Source organism: Triticum urartu, chromosome 7A (assembly GCF_056163025.1).
Source record: "Triticum urartu cultivar PI428250 chromosome 7A, HENAU_Tu73, whole genome shotgun sequence".
In the NCBI taxonomy this organism is placed as follows: domain Eukaryota; kingdom Viridiplantae; phylum Streptophyta; class Magnoliopsida; order Poales; family Poaceae; genus Triticum; species Triticum urartu.
The window spans coordinates 753,696,983-753,715,132 of NC_141879.1; the positions used below are offsets into that span (position 1 = coordinate 753,696,983).

The window sequence follows — 18,150 nt, forward strand, 5'->3', positions numbered from 1 at the left end:
GGCCCAACCTGTCGGTTTTACTGTTTTCGTGGCCAAATCAGCCCGTTGGTGCTCCGCGTTACAGGTTAGGCTCAGAACGTGTGGCTGTTGGTGACATGGCTCAAATCTGGTACTGACATGTTACCCTAACCCCAAGTATAATGGTTTTGGGTAAATAACTCTTTGCAAAGCTTGTAATGGGTGTAGATCTCCCATTTAATACTGCTCAATTTCCCTAGTGTTGGCATTCATCTATTCGATTTACTTTTGGCTAGTCTCAGACAACATTTGGTGGTAAACAAGGATAAAGATTGGTCGCCGCGCACAAACTGCTACTAAATCGCCAAAGTTGTATTAAGTCAGTTCCTCCAAAGTTTCGCCACTGGCTGTCCGTATCATTACATTCTTTCTAGCCAAAAAAAAAACTTGATAAGACTCAGACGACAGACGTGGACCAGCTTCTAGGTCTAGCTAGACCATATGTAGTGCTGCTCGTTGTGGACAGGACACCAACATGACCAGGACTTGGACGACTAAGAGCATCTCTAGCTGCGCCCCAGGAAGGCCTCTCTAGACGATTTTTTCGCGCCGGCGCCGGAAAAACGGCCCAGTCGCGCCCCCAGGAGCCCGATTTTCGCTAACCCGGGCCGAAATCAGCGCCGACGGACCCAGGCCGAACCTGGCGCGCTGGGGGCGCCCGGGGGCGCCGGGGCGAGCGGTTTTGGCGCGAAAAAGCCGCGGGCCAGCCGCGTCAGCGACACCGCGCCTCGTCTTCCCCCAACGCCTCGGTTCCCGCGGGGAATCAATGGCAGGGCTGCCGCCGGTCAGCCTTGCCATTGATTCCTCACGGGTGGCGCATCACGGGACGATGCGCCGACGCCTCCCCTCCCTCGCACGCGTACACACGGGCGCGGCGCGGCTATATAAGCCGGTGGCCTCGCTCGCCTCTGGCCACACCAGCCCCACCCTCACTGCCGAGCTCTACCTCTCCCGAGCGCCGCCGTCGAGCCCTCCCTCTCCTTCTCCCTCTCCCGTGAGCCGCCGCCCAGCCCCTCCCTCTCCCTCCCCCTCTCCCGATGGACGAGCATTTCTCCGGAGACGAGGCGGCGACAGGAGTCGTGGCTCCTGTTCCAGGCGAACATCCGGGCGCCGCAGGACATGCACGCCGGGCCGACGGGCTGGAGGCTCAACAACGGGGGATTGCCCATTCCCCCGTTGCCCAACGCCGTGGCCAAACCCTCCTACTTCGCCGACGAGGTCGAGGTCGTGCGCGCCTCCCTCACCGACGCCCAGCTCTCCCTCCCCAGTAGGCCGCCGACAACCACGCGGCTTGGGCGCCGTACTTCGAGCGCCATCAGCAGCAGCGGCGCGTCCACCAACGGCGCGGCGGTGGTCGGCGGCCTGAAGAACAGCGAGGGGCGCCACCTGTGGTGGGGCGTCCCCGGCCGCACACTAGAGGGCGTGCTGACGCACACCTCGAGGGCGGCAACGACCCGCCGTTGCCGTACCCCCGGCGAGGGCGGCCGCCCTGGCGCACCACCGACGCGACGGGCCATGGGCTCCAAGGAGGTTCAGCTCCTCCTCTTCTTCCTCCTCCTCGCGCTCTTCCTCGCACTCCTCCGGCACTCCGGCGCTGCTCGGCGTCAAGGCCGAGCCCGCGGCGGAGACGCTGCTCGGCCGGCGCACTCGCAGCGCCGGCATCGTCATCAACGAGGGCGACCGGCGCGCCTCCTCGTCGGCTCCTCCTCCGCGCTTCGTCAAGACAAAGACGGAGCCAGGGCTCGCGCCGGTGAAGGCGGAGCTGGGTCTCCCCGCCGTGAAGACGAAGCACGGCGAGGTCGAGCTCGACGACGACGCGGCCCTTGAATGGGCACGCCGGGACTCCCTGAAGATGGCGAGGGGAGCGCTAGTGCGCCGCCCTGCGGCGCTTCGCGGAGCGCCGCCGGGGCCGCGACGAAGGAGGAGTCGTTGTCATCGACGACAGCAACGACGACGATGCGCCGCCGCCGCCACCGGTCCGCCATGGCGAAGCCGGGTCCAGCAGGGGCGCCCGCGTCAAGGAGGGGAAGGCCGACGATGACGACGGCGGTGAGGATGGCGGCGACGATGGCGACTACTCAGCGTTCAGCCAGTTCCTTTTTTAGATTAGTTTATATATTTGCTATGTAATGAAAATCCGCGAACTTTGTCAAAACATATGTCCAAGTTGGCCAAAATTTGTCGTGTTTAGCTGAACTTTGCCGAAATTTTCTATATACTTTTACTTTTTGGCGGCTGGCGGTTGGGGACCAACTCGCCCCAGGCCCATTTTTTGCGCCGGCTCACCCCCAGGCGACGATTTTAGGCGCCCTCTGGAGGGCCAATGGCTGGAGATGCTCTAAGATGCGACCAATATGGCCATTCTATTTGCCTTTTGCGACCAATAATATGACCAAGAGCACTTCATTGCAGGTAGCTACAATATGATAGCTAATACTCGTTGTGGAGCACTCGATTTTCGACCAATATAAGTAAGCTCTCACTCCTCGTTCGAGGAACTGCACTAGTCCTTTGCCCACTCATCTCCCAAGCAGCATCCGTTTCCCATGGTCAAGCGAGTGTACCAGGAGCCCGCATCAATGGTAAGCGAGACGCGCTCCTGTCCTTCAAGGCAAGCCTCGTAGGGCATCTCCAGCCGTTCGGCCCTCTAGGAGGCATTTTTTCGCCGCCTGGGGGGCTGCCGGTGAATTTTTTTCCCAGCGAATCTGAAAATGTCCACTCGTTGGCCTCTCCCACGCACTTATCCACTCGTCACTGCAGGGCGGGCCGCCTTCGCCTCGCCTGCCGCTCGCCGCCTCCGCCCTCCTGCTCGCCGCCCTCGCCACGGCTTCTGGACCTGGCGCATGGCGCCCGTCCCGCCCACACTGCGCCGCGCCCACGCCTCGCCGTGGGGAACCTCACCACGGCGTCCTCCACCGTCTCCCGCTCCTTCCCGACGACGGCGCTGAGGCACCGCGCGAGGACGACGGCGTCCTCCAGCGCGACACACACGCCCTGCGCCATGGCCGTCGGGGTACTTGGCATGCCCGCGCGAGCCCTTGCCGTCCGGGACGAGCTCCGGGAAGAAGAGGTTGATGACGGAGTGGCAGCGCGCGCTCCGGGATGAGCTCCGCGAGGTCACCGCCGACGGGCCCCTTGATGCTGCCGCGCTCTCCAAACCCAGCTCCATCGGCGGCGGCTGCTCCGCTCGTCTCCGGACCTCCCGCGCGCCGAAGACGGGCTCCGCTGCTCCACGTCCGGCTCACCTACGCGGCCACGGCCTCGGCCGGCTTCGCCGGATGCGACGGAGGCCGCCCACGCGCTGGGCCGGTTCCATCCACCTCCAGGGCGTACGCGGAGGGGCAGCGCGGGCGCGTAGGTGGACGCCGCGGCGCTCTAGCAGGCGCAGGTGGGTACCAGGGTGTGGGCGGAGGAGCGCATGCACGCCCGGCCTCCGAGCGCCGCGGTCGCCGTGGCTCCGGCATCTTCGCAGCCCCCCTCCTCCCCGAGCTGCGCCACGTGCAGGAGGAACGTCGCCCTCGTCCTCGTCCTTCCCGAGCATCCAGGAATGCCCGCTCGCGTGGCCGCGCCCGCTCGCATCCGTGGCCGCGCCGCCCGCTCGCGACCGTGGCCGCGCCGCCCGCTCGCGACCATGGCCGGCGGGTTCGTGAGGCCGCGGAGCGCCAGGGTCGGGGTGGTGGGCTGCACCTTCTCCCTCACCGGCAGCGGAGGACAGCGGCGGTGCTGATGGACAAGCTCCCCGCCTCCCTGCTCCGGTGCCCTCCCGCGGCGGTGTTGGACGAGCTGGGAGGCTGACCCGAAGAAAAAGGGAAAAGGGACGAGCTGGGACCCGAAGAAAAAGGGAGGAAAGAGAGAGTGGGAGGCTGACTGTGGGCCAAATGCATGCAAAATCTTTTCTCTCCGCCCCCAGGTGCTCCCCGATGGACTGGGTTCCGCATGAGAGTGCCGGCGCTAGTTTTCGCGAAATCCGACGAAAATCAAGAGTCTGGGGGCGTGGCTGGGAGATATTTTTACTGCCGGCGTCCAAAAAGTGCCTTGGGGAGGCTTCCTGGGGGCCGGCTGGAGATGCCCTTAAACCCTGCTGGTCGTCTCTCATCATGGTGCCATGGCAACTGACTGTTGTGAGTGGAAGGGAATTCGGTGGAGCAACCAATAGGAGTTGGACCACTTGGTAACTTGAAAACCCTGGACTTAAGCTACAATAACTTCAATGGTGTGCTCGTGAAAGAACATTTCACAAGCTTAGGTAATTTAGAGAGTTTGTGCCTCAACTACAATAATTTCAATGGTGTGCTCCTCAAGGAACATTTCGCAAGTTTAGGTAATTTGGATTTTTTGGACCTCAGCTACAATAACTTCAGTGGTGTGCTCTTGAAAAAACATTCTGCAAGTTTCGGTAGTTTAAAGCATTTGCACCTCAGCTATAATAAATTAAACAGTGCGCTCACAGAGGAGGATTTTGCAGGCCTATTGAATTTAGAGCATCTGGATTTGTCATACAACTCTTTAAAATTAGCTATCAACAAAAAATGGGATCCTCCATTCAGGTTTAAAGTCGCAGGTTTCCGGGCATGCCATCTTGGACCGCATTTTCCAGAGTGGCTCAAATGGCAAACCGACATTGATGTTCTTGTTCTTGGAAATGCAAATTTGGATGATATTATTCCGGATTGGTTTTGGGTGACATTTTCCCAAGCTTCATTTTTGCATGCATCGGGAAACAAGTTGCGTGGATCATTACCAAACAATTTACAACACATGGCAGCTGACCATATATACCTTGGGTCCAATAAGTTAACAGGTCAAGTCCCATTGCTCCCAATAAACATATCCCGCTTTAACTTGTCTTCAAACTCTTTCTCAGGGTCATTGCCGTCAGACCTCAAAGCACCACTCCTGGAAGAGTTTTTGCTTGCAAATAATCAGTTGAGGGGCATAATCACATCATCTTTATGCCAATTGACAGGTCTAAAACGGTTTGACCTGTCAGGAAACAAGTTAACCGGAGATGTTATGCAATGCTTCAAGGAGCCGGGTGCAAACTCTGCATATCAGTTTGGTTCCAATATGTATAGTGTAGCGTTGAACAACAACAATTTCTCAGGTGAATTCCCCAAATTTCTTCAAAGTGCATCACAATTAAAATTCCTCGACCTTTCATACAATAGGTTCTCTGGAGTATTACCAAAGTGGCTACCCAAGAAAATGCCACAACTGCAAATCTTGAGGTTGAGGTCAAATATGTCCAGTGGCCGTATTCCAGAAAATCTCACTTCCATTGTCAGTCTTCATTATTTGGACATATCAGGCAACTGTATCTCAGGAAGCATACCATGGTCAATATCAAACTTGAAAGCAATGATGACAGTAATAGCAGAGGATACATAGGATTACAACTTCAAAGAGAGCATACCAGTAATCACGAAAGCCCAAAAGCGTGAATATAACTTCCAAGTCTACAAGCTATTGGTGAATCTTGATTTGTCCAGTAACAGTTTAACATGACAAATCCCAGAGGAGATAAGTTTACTGATTGCCCTCACCAATTTGAATATATCGAGCAATCAGTTGACAGGAACAATCCCAAATCAGATCGGTGATTTAAAGCATTTGGAATCCCTGGACCTATCATACAACAAATTTTCTGGTGCAATCCCATCAGGTTTGTCGGCACTAACTTCTTTGAGCCACTTGAACTTGTCATACAACAATCTATCAGGTGCAATACCATCTGGACCACAGCTACAAACTCTTGACAATCAGATGTATATATACATCGGCAACCCTGGTCTTTGTGGTCCTCCTCTCTCCAAGAATTGTTCGGCAAATGAAGCACAACAAAGCAGCCTCGAAGATATAAATCATATGTCATCTGTTTATCTTGCCACGAGCATAGGCTTCGTGGTGGGTCTTTGGATAGTGTTCTGCACCATGCTAATGAAGAGAGCGTGGAGGGCTGCCTACTTTCAATTCATTGATGAGCTATATGACAAGGTTTATGTGCAAGTGGCTGTGAGGTGGGCTCGCCTCATGAAGAACAATCAAGACGATGCACCGTGAACAAGAAGTGCCCAATACCACTGCAAGCGAATTGTTTGGTACATGAATCTACATAACTTTTCAGTTTTCTATATTTTTGTATTTGAAGCACTAAGTGGGTCTTTGCTGGACGTCAATGCTATAATGGTATTTATATATTTGTACTCTATGGAATGAAGTGTATGGGTTTTGTTGGAATATTTAATCCCAAGTCGGACATTGTTCATGATGTACAGCCCCCACTCCGCGTCTTTATTATTTGCTCATTTGGTTTTATTGACAAACATCCTTCTTGCCGGGCTTGTACTTGCATTTACTATGAGGTTAGTTTGCTAAAGGGTTCGGTTATTATTTGGATCATATCTAATATCAAGCTTACCACAAGAGGAAAAGAAAAAACAAACAATGTTTTCTAGATAAAAAAACAGGAAAAGAACGGTGAGAATTTGGCAGTTCAATGCTATGATGTATCTATCAAAATGGTGGAGAATAACCAACTGACCTGGACAGCGTAAATCATTGAATTTTTTTTGCTGGTTACATCATTGAATTTTTTGATCTGGCAATGTTGGTGATGTAAGGAGTCCAGAGACAAATAGTCACGTGATTAACATGCATGCACAGAAACCTACGCCAAGTCCTTTCTTCCTGCATCGTACGCCCAACCTGCATCAATCCACGTCAGTGAGGAGAGCGCCACCATGATCCGCCGCCTGCGGTGGTTCCCCGGCAGCAGAGCTAGAAGACGATATTCTTTAAGTTGAGACGAAGAATGAGAGATCTGGATGTGGCAGAGAGGGGAGATCTGGATGTGGCAGAGAGGGGAGATCTTGATCTCCCCTCTCTGCCACATCCAGATCTCTCATTCTTCGTCTCATCTCCGCTCACCTCCTCTGTTTTCATCTCTCCACTGCCGGTGCCGGGTATATCAGCATGCATGTTTGTAGGTACGTCTTGCAGGCATGATGAATATTCGTCCTCGCTATTGGAAAAATGTCAATCAAGAATCATTGACTAACCAGTGATTGGAAAACTGGGAATCCGGAATGGCTAACCAGTGACTGGAAATGCTGCCTAATGACGACTGGATTAATGCGGCACGGTGCTTTGAGATTAGCAATGCCACTAGATGAAGAAACAACATTGATTTGTTATTATTAGGAGTAGATTAGAAAAAAAAACATTGATTCGTGGAGTTCAGAGATTGCACGCACAGAAATCTTAACCAAACATTGATGCGTGCTCCTTCCTTCCTTTCCACGTCACGATGAACCCCCAGATCGATCCCTCCATCTCACAAGACCGGATCAGCGCAGGTGAGGAGGGCGCCTCCATTATCTGCCGCCACGGCAACAATTCCCTGCCGGCGGCGCTGCAAGACGACGACATGCTCGGGGAGATCCTCCTCCGTCTCCCGCCCCACCCGTCCTCCCTCCCGCGCGTCTCCGCGGTCTGCAAGCGCTGGCGACGCCTCGTCACCGACTCTGGATTCCTCAGCTGCTTCTATGCACATCACTGGAACCCGCCGCTCCTCGGCGTCTTCTTCCATCACGGCGATAAGATCAATTTCACTTCGGTCCTACCCGCTCCTGACCGCATCCCTGATTGGCGGCTCAACCTGCCAATCGGCTACTTGTCGAACCGCCTTCTCGGGTGCCGCCATGGCCTTGTCCTCATCTTACACCGGTTCCGTGCGGAGGTCCTTGTGTGCGACCCCATCGCCGGTAATCAACACCATGTGCCAATTCCACCCGAGTTCAAGTGCGGCTACGTCCACGGGGCGGTGCTCTGCACTGCCCGTGACCAGGGCCACGTGCATGGCGGTTGCCACTCCACCCTCTTCAAGGTGGTCTTGCTGCTTGTGTCCACTAAGGATGATCGAGCCCTTGCCTCTGTTTATTCTTCCGAGACCGACACATGGGCCGATCTCATCGAAGCAGAGGTTCACTATCGAGATTGTTTTGTCTCTTATATTAGTACCCTAGTTGGTAATGTTGTTTATTGGTCATTTAAGTATGTGAAGAAGGGTATACTTGGGTTTGATTTGGAACGGCATAGCCTTGATGTGCTCGAGGGGCCTCCTCGTATGGAACATTGCTACAGCCATCAGATCGTTTAGACAGAGGATGACGCAGTTGGTGTCGCCATGATGTCTCATCATTACCATAACGTTGAAATGTGGCAGAGGATGATCAATTGTCATGGTGTTACCACCTGGGTGCTGTGGAAGACTATTGAAACAGATAACATTGTTGGGTTACCTCCTCGGATTGAAGGAGGGATGGTATTGCTTAAATTTATTGGAGGATATGTTGAGGATACTGATGAAATATTTATATGTGCGAAGGACGGTCTCTATATGGTTCAACTTAACTTGCTGCAATCAAGGAAACTTTGTGAAGACCGTAATATTAGTTCCTGCCATTCTTTCAAGAGTTTCTATGCACCAGGTAATATACTGTAGGTGTTTCCTAATTTCTATTTTATGTTTACTATATGTTCTCATTTACTATAGCTAGATAGACAAGCATAATTCATCACCACTTTTTTTTAGGAATGTCTCACCAGTTCATCGTTTTTTGCGTGTGTTATCGTTTAATGTGGCTAGCTCCATCCTTGAGAGATAACAAACAAAACATCAAATGAGTAATAGTGGAAAATCAAATGTTGAATGGTTAACTCATGCTTACTTTTAAAGATACTACTTGGAAATCATGTAATCCCATGGTGAATATGTTAGATTACTTGGAAAGAAACAAAGCTGATTGATAAATCTATTTAACAATGTGTTGGTATTTCCTATTGACTGGCTGTGATATATATATATGATTGATGATAGTGGAAAATCTTGATATACGAGGCTTAAACCCAAATCAACTGGATGCATGCATGCATAGTCATATACAGTATCTTTTTTTTTATTTTACATATACAGTATCTCATCCAGGTTAAATCTTAATGTGTGCAGAAAGACTAGCTAGCCAGCCCCCTGTTGATGGTCTTCACCCTGCTGCTCAGCTTGGTAACACCAAATTGCGTGCGTGCCCGTCGATGCAACGCAGGTCCTTCATGGCAATGAAAGGGCCAGCCAAAGGCTAAAATCTGTGTTGTCATATATCAGATAAAGACTGTTGTTGCCGCCCTCTCTCTCTCGCCTCTGCACTCGCCTTGCACTCGAGGAGGAAGAGGACTGGAGGAGGAAGAAGGACACACAGACACAATGACTTCCCCGGCCGACGCACGAACGCCGCCGTGGGCGCATGAATGCCCCATTCTTTTTTTCTTGTATTCACAGGCTACATCACGGCTCACTGTTACAACCAAGGAGTACAATGGCTTTTATATGCCGGGAACACACACCCACTAGAGCACGTACTCCATCCTTGCCCTACCCATGCCACGATGCCAACTAACTCCGACTCAGTCTCCCTATACACACGTACGCAGCTAACCTGCATGCACTAACAACCTCAACGTACAGCCGGCTTTGTAGCTAGCCAAGACGTAGCACCCACGGACTCTCCCTGGTGATCCGGTCATCCGATCGTGAGCCCGGGTTTCTCGTCCGCACGACCTCAACGTCATGTTGCTTCGCTGTGCCTGCTGCATGCTACATCGTCATCCGACTACAAGCCACGAGCACACACACTACACATGTCCCACACTTCCCGCGCGCACTCGACGTGCCGGACGAGCCCGACCGCACCACCAGTGCGTCCCGCACGTCCCGCGCGCACCCGACGCGCCCGACGAGCCCGACTGCACCAGATGCCGTGGCTTATTCCAACAAAGACGAGTGTCGTGTATCTTATACTATTGACTGTTGGTAGAAACTAGGGTTCTACTGGGTCTAGATCGGAGGTTGTAGGGGAAGGAGGATGAGGACGAGGGCGCGGCGGCCGGCGGCTGGGCGCCGTCCTTGCACGTTGGAGGCGGCGGCGGCTGAGGCTAGCGGCGGCTAGGGTTATGTCTCCCGGCGCCCTAAGGAAGCCGAGCAAATATGATTGCTTCTTGCTTAATCTCAAAACGGGTCCTTACATGAGTTTATATAATCCTCATAATGGTATAATTGGGCTAAGCCCCTAACACAATAAGATAATTGGGCCAGACCCTATCCGCCTAGCTGTAGCATGTGACATTCATAACATTTCTCCCCGCTTGCACAAACAGTTCGTCCTCGAGCTGGATGGCGGGGAAGCTCTTGCGGAACTCCTCGAGGTGATCAACCGTCGCCAAACACCTCTGCGGCAGCTGGGGTGGGCAGGTCGCCGGGCCCGGCAGCGGCGGCCTCCTCAATGTAGTCTGCAGCCTCTAGGTAGAAAAGTCGTGGGCAAACGTGGCCCGGCACGTAGGGCTTGTCGCAGTTGAAGCACAACCCTTGGCGGCGATGGCTGCGTGACCATGGCTGCGCGACCGCACCCATGGGCGCATGCTCCGCCAACGAACACCGCGTCTCCCGTCGCCAGGGCCGCTGCCCTGCATTCAAGCAACTCCGTGAATGCCCAAAGGCCTTGGCTTAGGCCTAACTGGCAGCACCAGCCGATGGAGTAGCCAGCAGCCGCCCTGCCTCGAAGATCGCCAGAACCTTGCTAGAGGGCACATGGCCGAGGAGAGGGGAAGGGAGCGGACGCGTCCGGACCGGTACACCCCTGCACCGGCGACGGGTGGCCCGACATCAGGGCCTCCTATCCCTCCTGAGGACTCCCCACCAACACACCCCCGTGTCGCCTCACTGTGGCGGCCAATGCAGTTCGACGCGGGGCCACCAACGACATCCCGCCCAGCCATCGATAAGGAGTTCGAAGCCACCCTTCACCTGCAGCAAAGAGCGCTCACCGAAGAGCCACCCCGGCCGCTCGCCGGCGTCCAGGGGCCGGACCAGGGGAGTCCTAATTAGAGCTCGGCCAGCACACACCACCAGCTCGTGTGCCCGCCCCGAGCCCGATCACCGCGCTGCACGCAGCAGCAGAAGCTCGTGCGCCCATAGGCAAGGCACCGCGCGCCGCCCGTTCCCGTCGGCCCGCCAGATCTGGCCGAGCCCAGACCTAGCCGCCACCGCAGCCACGAGCGCGAGCCGCCCCGAGAATCCCACCGCGCCGCCACCAAGCCATCGCTGCCTCGCCGCCGCGCCTTCGCACCCCTCACCAACGCGAAGCACCGCCGAATGTCGTCGCCCGCGCCAACAGCCTCGGAGCGGGATGAAGAAGAGCCCTGCTGCCGCCGGTGTCGGCGGGCTTTACCCGGGAGCGTGGTCCGGTGGCGGAGAGGTAGGGAAGGGGCGAGGGGAGAGGCCCAAAGCCGGCAGCCAGGGTCCCCCCCCCCCCCCCCCCCCCCCCGGTCGCTACACGGGAGCGACGCGGGGAGGGGAGGGAACCCGACTACGCCTTTTAAATACATAAGATAACTGAAAGATAAAACAGTTGTAAAATAAAAAGTACAAAATGTTGTCTCTTTGAGAGAGATCAGGTGAGGTCTTTACCTTTCAGTTTCTACATGGTTGCAATTCTGCATGAAAAGTATCAAATCTCTTTTATGCGGATATGCTCAATCTTTGGCCAGCTTTCTCTATCAGGTAATTGGCAGCTCTTCTGCAGGAGTTTAGAACCCCGTATGATTATGCACTGGAGAGAGGATGGCAAATCTGGTAAAAATGATATATTGGGGCATCGAACAATTCGAAGTGTCCTCAGACATGAGAAGCACTTCAGATCTGGCAAGGAACTGATTTCACAATCCATAAACGACAAGCAGTTCACAGATGAGAAATCTGCTGATTCATCAAATGAAATGGATCGCTCCTTGCATTCTGCAAGAGCGAGAGTTCGTGGAACTGTCAAACCTTCAGCTGAGAGCATGTGGTTGAGCATTACGAGGCTGCTAACATAGAGGTAATCCTGGACTCGCAGCTGTGAGATGAACTTCATATTGAGGTTCGGGACATGCATAAATTTTGCACCGCCAAGTTGCAGCGAAGACAACCCTTCAAGAAAGCACAAGTCATGTAGATTTCCTAGTGACAATCTTCTGAGGGAGGTTAAATGACCAATCAACATTGATGAAGAGCTTCTGCACCAACTCATATCAAGATGTTTGAGGTGTGGCAAGTCATTATTGAAGAAATCAGCTGCGACCACACAGTGTCGTATGTCAAGCGTCTCAAGCGACAACGGCAAAAAACCTGATCCACATGTGAAATCCAAAGAAGGGCAATTCCGTAAGTGAATTGTTGAAAGACAGGTAGCAGCTCGTAACCCCCCTAATGATCTAAGACACCAACACGATTTGATGCGCAAGTATTGAAGCTTTGTCAATTGCTGGAGGATATCTTCTGACGGAAGTGTAGTTAAAGTCATAATCTCTTTTAATGACAAACGTCTCAGCAAAGTGAGACCATCAAGGCAAACGGCTAACGCTCCATCTGTAATGATGCATGAAGAAAGGTCGAGCCGAGAAAGCCCTGATGGTGGAACCAGTGGCAGGCTGATGTTCCTTGTACAAATGAGTCTTATCCTCTCCTCATGGCAACACATCCATGCATTGATTATATCCTCTTTTACCAGTACTTCATCCCCCTCTGTTTCAAAAGCACTTTCAATGGTTTGAAGATGAGAAATACCAGCATCCATCAATATCATCAAGCGCTTTAGAGATGAATGCTCTGACAATAGTACCTTCCTGATTTTTGATCCTGAATCCGCCTCCCACATGGAACAAAGCCATGACTTCAAGTTGTATGTAATCATGTTGTTCTCCCTCTGGTCATGTTTCTCTAGCTCATCATTGCAAGTAAACATAAGCAACATGCATTTCACAATCGCTAACTCTTCAAGGCTGGTTGGAAGAGAAGGTAATGTCTTCAGGTTTGGGATATTCTCGAGGCGAAGTGAGGAGCAATTCCGAAAGAGAGCAGCATTGGATGGCAGGATTTCAAAGGCACAACAATTAACAAATGCAAGTGATTCCAAATTCTGGAAATAAAAATCCTCAAGTAACCAGGTTGGGTATTTTGCACATACGTAACCGTTGATAGTAAGGGCATCTCCAGCCGTTGGCCCCTCAGGGGCGTCAAAAAGCGCCGCCTGGGGGTGAGCCGGCGCAAAAAATGGCCCTGGGGCGAGTCGGTCCTCAGCCGTCGGCCCCTAAGGCCGCCCCCAGGCGCGTATTAAAAAAAAGGACCGTTCGGCGAAGTTATGATAAAAACTAGTTAAATTTCGGCCAAACATGGCAAATTTCGACGAAATTCGCGCATTTTCATTACATTAACCTAATCTAAAAAAACGAAAGGGGCTAAAGTCGTCGCCGCCGTCGCCGCCATCGTCGTCGTCGGCCTTCTCCTCCTTGACGCGGGCGCCCCTGCTGGACCCCTGCCCGGCGTCGCCATGGCGGACTGGCGGCGGCGCATCGTCGTCGTCGTCGCTGTCGCATAAGACGACGACCCTGCCTTCATCGCGACCGCGTCGGCGCTCCTCAAAGCGGCGTAGGGCGGCGCACTGGCGCTCCTTCTCCTTCTCCCAGCGCGCCTTCTCCATCGCAATGGAGTCCTGGCGCGCCCATTCTAGGGCCACGTCGTCGTCCTCGAACTCCGCCTTCACCGGCGCCAGCCCCGGCTCCGTCTTCACCGGCGCCAGCCCCGGCTCCGTCTTCATCGGCGCCAGCCCCGGCTCCGTCTTTGGCTTGACGAAGCGCGGAGGAGCCGACGAGGGGGAGGCGCGCCGGCCGCCCTCGTTGATGATGATGCCGGCGCTGCGAGTGCGCCGGCCGAGCGGCGTCTCCGCCGCGGGCTCGGCCTTGACGCCGAGCAGGGCCGGAGTGCCGGAGGAGTGCGACGAGGATCGGGAGGAAGAAGAGGAGGAGGAGGAACCGAACCTCCTTGGCGCCCACGGCCCGGCGCGTCGGTGCTGCGCCGGGGCGGCCACCCTTGCCGGGGGGTACGCCAACGGCGGGTCGTTGCTGCCCTCGAGGTACGTGAGCACGCCCTCGAGTGTGCGGCCGGGGACGCCCCACCACACGTGGCGCCCCTCGCTGTTCTGCTGGCCGCCGACCACCGGCGCGCCGTTGGTGGACGCCAAGCGCTGCTGCTGGTGGCGCTCGAAATACGCCGCCCATGCCACGTGGTTGTCGGCGGCGTACTGGGGGAGGGAGAGTTGCACGTCAGTGAGGGAGGCGCGCACGACCTCGACTTCCTCGGCGAAGTACTTCGGCTTCGCCGCGGTGTCGGGAAACGGGAAAATGGGCACTCCCCCGGTGCTGAGTCTCCACCCCGTCGGCCCGGCGCGCATGTCCGGCGGCGCCGGGATGTTCGCCTGGAACAGGAGCCAGGACTCCTGTTCGCGGAGCGAACGGCGGCCGAAGCCGTTGGCCGCCGCCTCGTCTCCGGGGAAGCGTTCTGCCATGGCGACGGCGGGGCTGGGCGGGCTCGGGAGAGGTAGAGGGAGGGGCTGGGCGGCGGCGCTCGGGAGAGGTAAGGAGAGGGAGGGGCTGGACAGCAACGAGGGGCGGGGCTGGTGTGGGCACAGGCGAGTGGAGGCCACCGGCTTTTATAGCCGCGCTGCGCCCGTGTGTACGCGTGCGAGGGAGGGGAGGCGACGGCGCACCGTCCCGTGATGCGCCGCCAGTGAGGAATCAATGGCAAGGCTGACCGGCGGCAGCCTTGCCATTGATTCCCCGCGGGAACCGAGGCCGTTGGGGGAAGACGAGGCGCCGAGTCGCTGACGCGGCTGGCCCGCGGCTTTTTCGCGCCAAAACAGCTCGCCCCGGCGCCCCAGGCGCCCCCGGCGCCGGGTTCGGCCTGGGTCCACCGGCGCTGTTTTCGGCCCAAGCCGACGAAAATCGGGCTCCTGGGGGCGCGACTGGGCCGTTTTTTCGGCGCCGGCACGAAAAAATCGCCTAGGGAGGTCTTCCTGGGGCGCAGCTGGAGATGCCCTAAGGCGCCTAATTTGAGGCGGTGGCTTCAGACCTTCCAGAGTTTCTGAATGTAAACTATCATGTGCAGTCACGTCATTTTTGTAACTCCATTCAAGGCGCAACCTCTTAAGATATTTATTCTTTTTCAAATGTTTTATGTAAAGTGGGTTATCAAATATATTTATTTACAATATTTGAATGTTTTATTTAAAAATATTTACAGGACTCCTTCGGTCCTGCTCTCCTATGAAGTCTCATCTAGGGTTTCCTTGCTTCTCGCTGGTGCCGCCACCGTTCTGTCTCATCTCCTAAGGTCTTTAGACCATGTTGGCGCGGTGGATCCCAGCCCTTGCCGGCGGGAGGGCTTTGTTTTCTAGGTGCTTTTTTGAGTTTTATTAGGGTTTGTGCCATAAAGACGAGGCTGCGGCAGTTTCTTGTAGATAGAATAAGGTCCTCCCCGCCTAGCCCACATCCCGATGCTGTTTCAAGTGTCATTGGAAGGTGTGTGGAGGTTTGTCTCCGGTGGATCTTATGGAATCCGATCGGCGTTTGTCTTTGGTGGATCCGACTGGATCCGGTGTTCGTTCGTCTACGTCTGTGTGTCTGCAAGTTGGATCCTTCTGACCTATGCTTCTGTTCATCGGCGGCGTTTGCTGTTCTGGTGCGCTGGTCCTATAGGACCTTAGCACAAGGACTCTTCGACTGTCTACTACAACAATGTTTGCCCAACTCCGGTGCGTGTAATCGTCGCTAGATGGTCTACGAACCTGGTTGTAAATTTTATTTCTAGTTTTTCATACTACCTTGACAGATGATGAATAAATCGAAAGTTTTCTCAAAAAAAAACACATTTGGAAGTTCTAACAAGAGTAAAGAAAAAAGAAAAAATGAAAGCAAAAAACATGAAAAATAAAACGAGGCTGTTGTTCTGACGCGCTTGGGCTGGCCGAACTCGAGCCACCCTTGAGCGAGATATAGGGGCGGGAGCTCCTATTCAGCGCTTCATGCGCCAGGGAAGCTCATGGGTACAAAGAATTACAATTCACCGTCGCCGCATGGCAATAGCCGATGAATGTCACGGCGGTGCTAGACTGCATCGCTGACCCGAGCTCACAGACTAGCGCTCGCAGCCGGCTGCTGCTACAGCTGTCGTACACATACCTCACAAGAAGCGTGCAGTGGTAGTTGCGCCCGGTTCAGCAAAAGAGTTTGCTGAAGTCAAACTTCGTAACGTTTGAGCAAGTTTATAGAAAACAATATACACATTTACCATAAGAAAATACATGATGTGAATGTGCATTCAATAATAAATCTAATGATATTAATTTGTTATTGTATATGTTAATATGTTTGTGTATAGACTTTGTCAAAGTTTACCAAAAAAGGCTTTCGCCCCATTTTATATATAAATAAAGCACCAATCCACAAGCATCACAATACAAACTCACGCCACCACCACACACGACACACACACCCAAGGCAAGATACAAGGATGCCGAGTACCGCCACACCACCCCAACGACTACCAAGCCACTACACATGTGCGAGGATGATCCGCTTGAAGCCAACGGAGACCTCCAATCCTCCGAGGAGAGGTGAGTCGGAAAACGACAGGACAAGGACTCCAAGATGGTGCCTCCTAGAAAGGAACGACCACTGATAGCCGCCACCATCCGAACCCAAAGATCGAGTTTTCACCCGAAGCAACTGGAAGGAGTAAGGGCACCGCGACGGAGCCTTCATAAAGGATACGGTGTCCACGAATGCCGCCGCCATCGGACAATTCAAGATTGAACAAGTGATGTACCCGGCACGCCCATCCCTCCGACGCATCCTAGCTCTGCCAACCACCAGGAGACCAACCACCCGCGTGGCCATGGCCGCTCGCCCGCACCCAAGGCGCAAGTTCCGCCCACGAATGTCGTGCCTCCCACCGCCAGGGCTGCCGCCCTGCATCCAGACACCCCCATGAACGACCAAAGTGACCGGCTTTGGGCCAAAGGGCACACCCAGCCGAAGAGACCGCATCATACATCCCGTGTCGAACAACGCCGGAGCCGTGTCAGCCCACACACGGCAGGGGAACGGGGGAAGAGGGGGAGCGGATGCATCCGGGCCGGCACACCCCTGTGCCAGCGATGGGTGGCCCGAGGTCGTCGGTGCCTCCCATCCCTCCAGCCTGCCTCCCCACCGGACACCTCCTGTGTCGCCCCACCTTGGCGGCGAACGCAGCTCCACACGAGGCCACCAACGTACACCCGCCCATCGGCAAGAAGAGACCCAAAGGAGCGTCGTCAATCGCGAAGGAAGCCCACTGAGGAGCCCAACTACGCTACCTGCCATCGTCCAGCCGCCGTAGCCTCCAGATTTCGGCTGGCCAGCCGCTGCTGCGGCGCACAACCACCCGCCGTGGCCATGGCAGGGGCGGAGACCAGCAGCCTGTGGCGCCCTCGGCCCGCGCCGCCCGGTCCCATATTTGGCCTCGACCTCGCCAATCCGGGCGACCCAGGCAAGCCCTCCACCACCGCGCCGCCCTTGTCTAAGTTTACAAAACTTGACTTTGACCAAAATTAATATGTGGACTATATAAAAATGAAGGGAGTACGTATAAGCAGACAAGCAACAACAAGCGGATCTGGTATGTGTTCGGGCATGCATCATTTGGTAGTGAACCAGCAGATACAACAGTTTGTCGAAGGTGTCTCTGCAATCTGCGAACGGACAAATGATAGAGGAGTGTTCTGTGAAAGTTATTACGAAACTACTACCCACATGATACTGTTGCACGATCCTTGCACGACGTGCTAATCCAGCGGCCAGTGCCCTTCTGAATCATGTGCATGTCCGGCTGGATTTGAGTATCGTGCATGAATCGTCTAGATTGTGTCGTGTGTATAGCACTGCTGAAGTTATTAACCCCTTCGATACACAATAAATGTGGCAATTTTGAAATAACTTTGCAGGGAGTAGTAAACTACAGAGAAACGGGATATTTTTTCATTTTTGAGAACAACTACGGAGACGAGGTTTTTTTTAGACAATTCACCGAAGTTTTATTAATTCGTCACAATGTTTACAGGGACGGAAGGAAGATTCTCCGGATGACCTAACCAGACATGATGGCCACCTTTAAAGCTAAAAGCATGCTTCGCTAAATTGTGAGATTCAAAATTTGAGCTCCTACTTTCA

At 54.3% G+C, this 18,150-nt stretch overlaps 1 protein-coding gene and 1 pseudogene across 1 annotated transcript; both read left to right on the top strand.

Moving 5' to 3' along the window:
• Positions 1–5,529: 5,529 nt before the first annotated feature.
• LOC125519645 (receptor-like protein EIX2) lies at positions 5,530–6,269 on the top strand (the record flags this gene model as incomplete). Its single annotated transcript, XM_087534344.1, has 1 exon — positions 5,530–6,269. A coding segment is annotated over one exon (549 nt), but the record flags the coding sequence as incomplete, so codon positions are not given.
• Positions 6,270–7,324: 1,055 nt separating this feature from the next.
• Positions 7,325–8,521, top strand: LOC147962881 (uncharacterized; annotated as a pseudogene).
• The last annotated feature ends 9,629 nt before the right edge of the window (positions 8,522–18,150 follow it).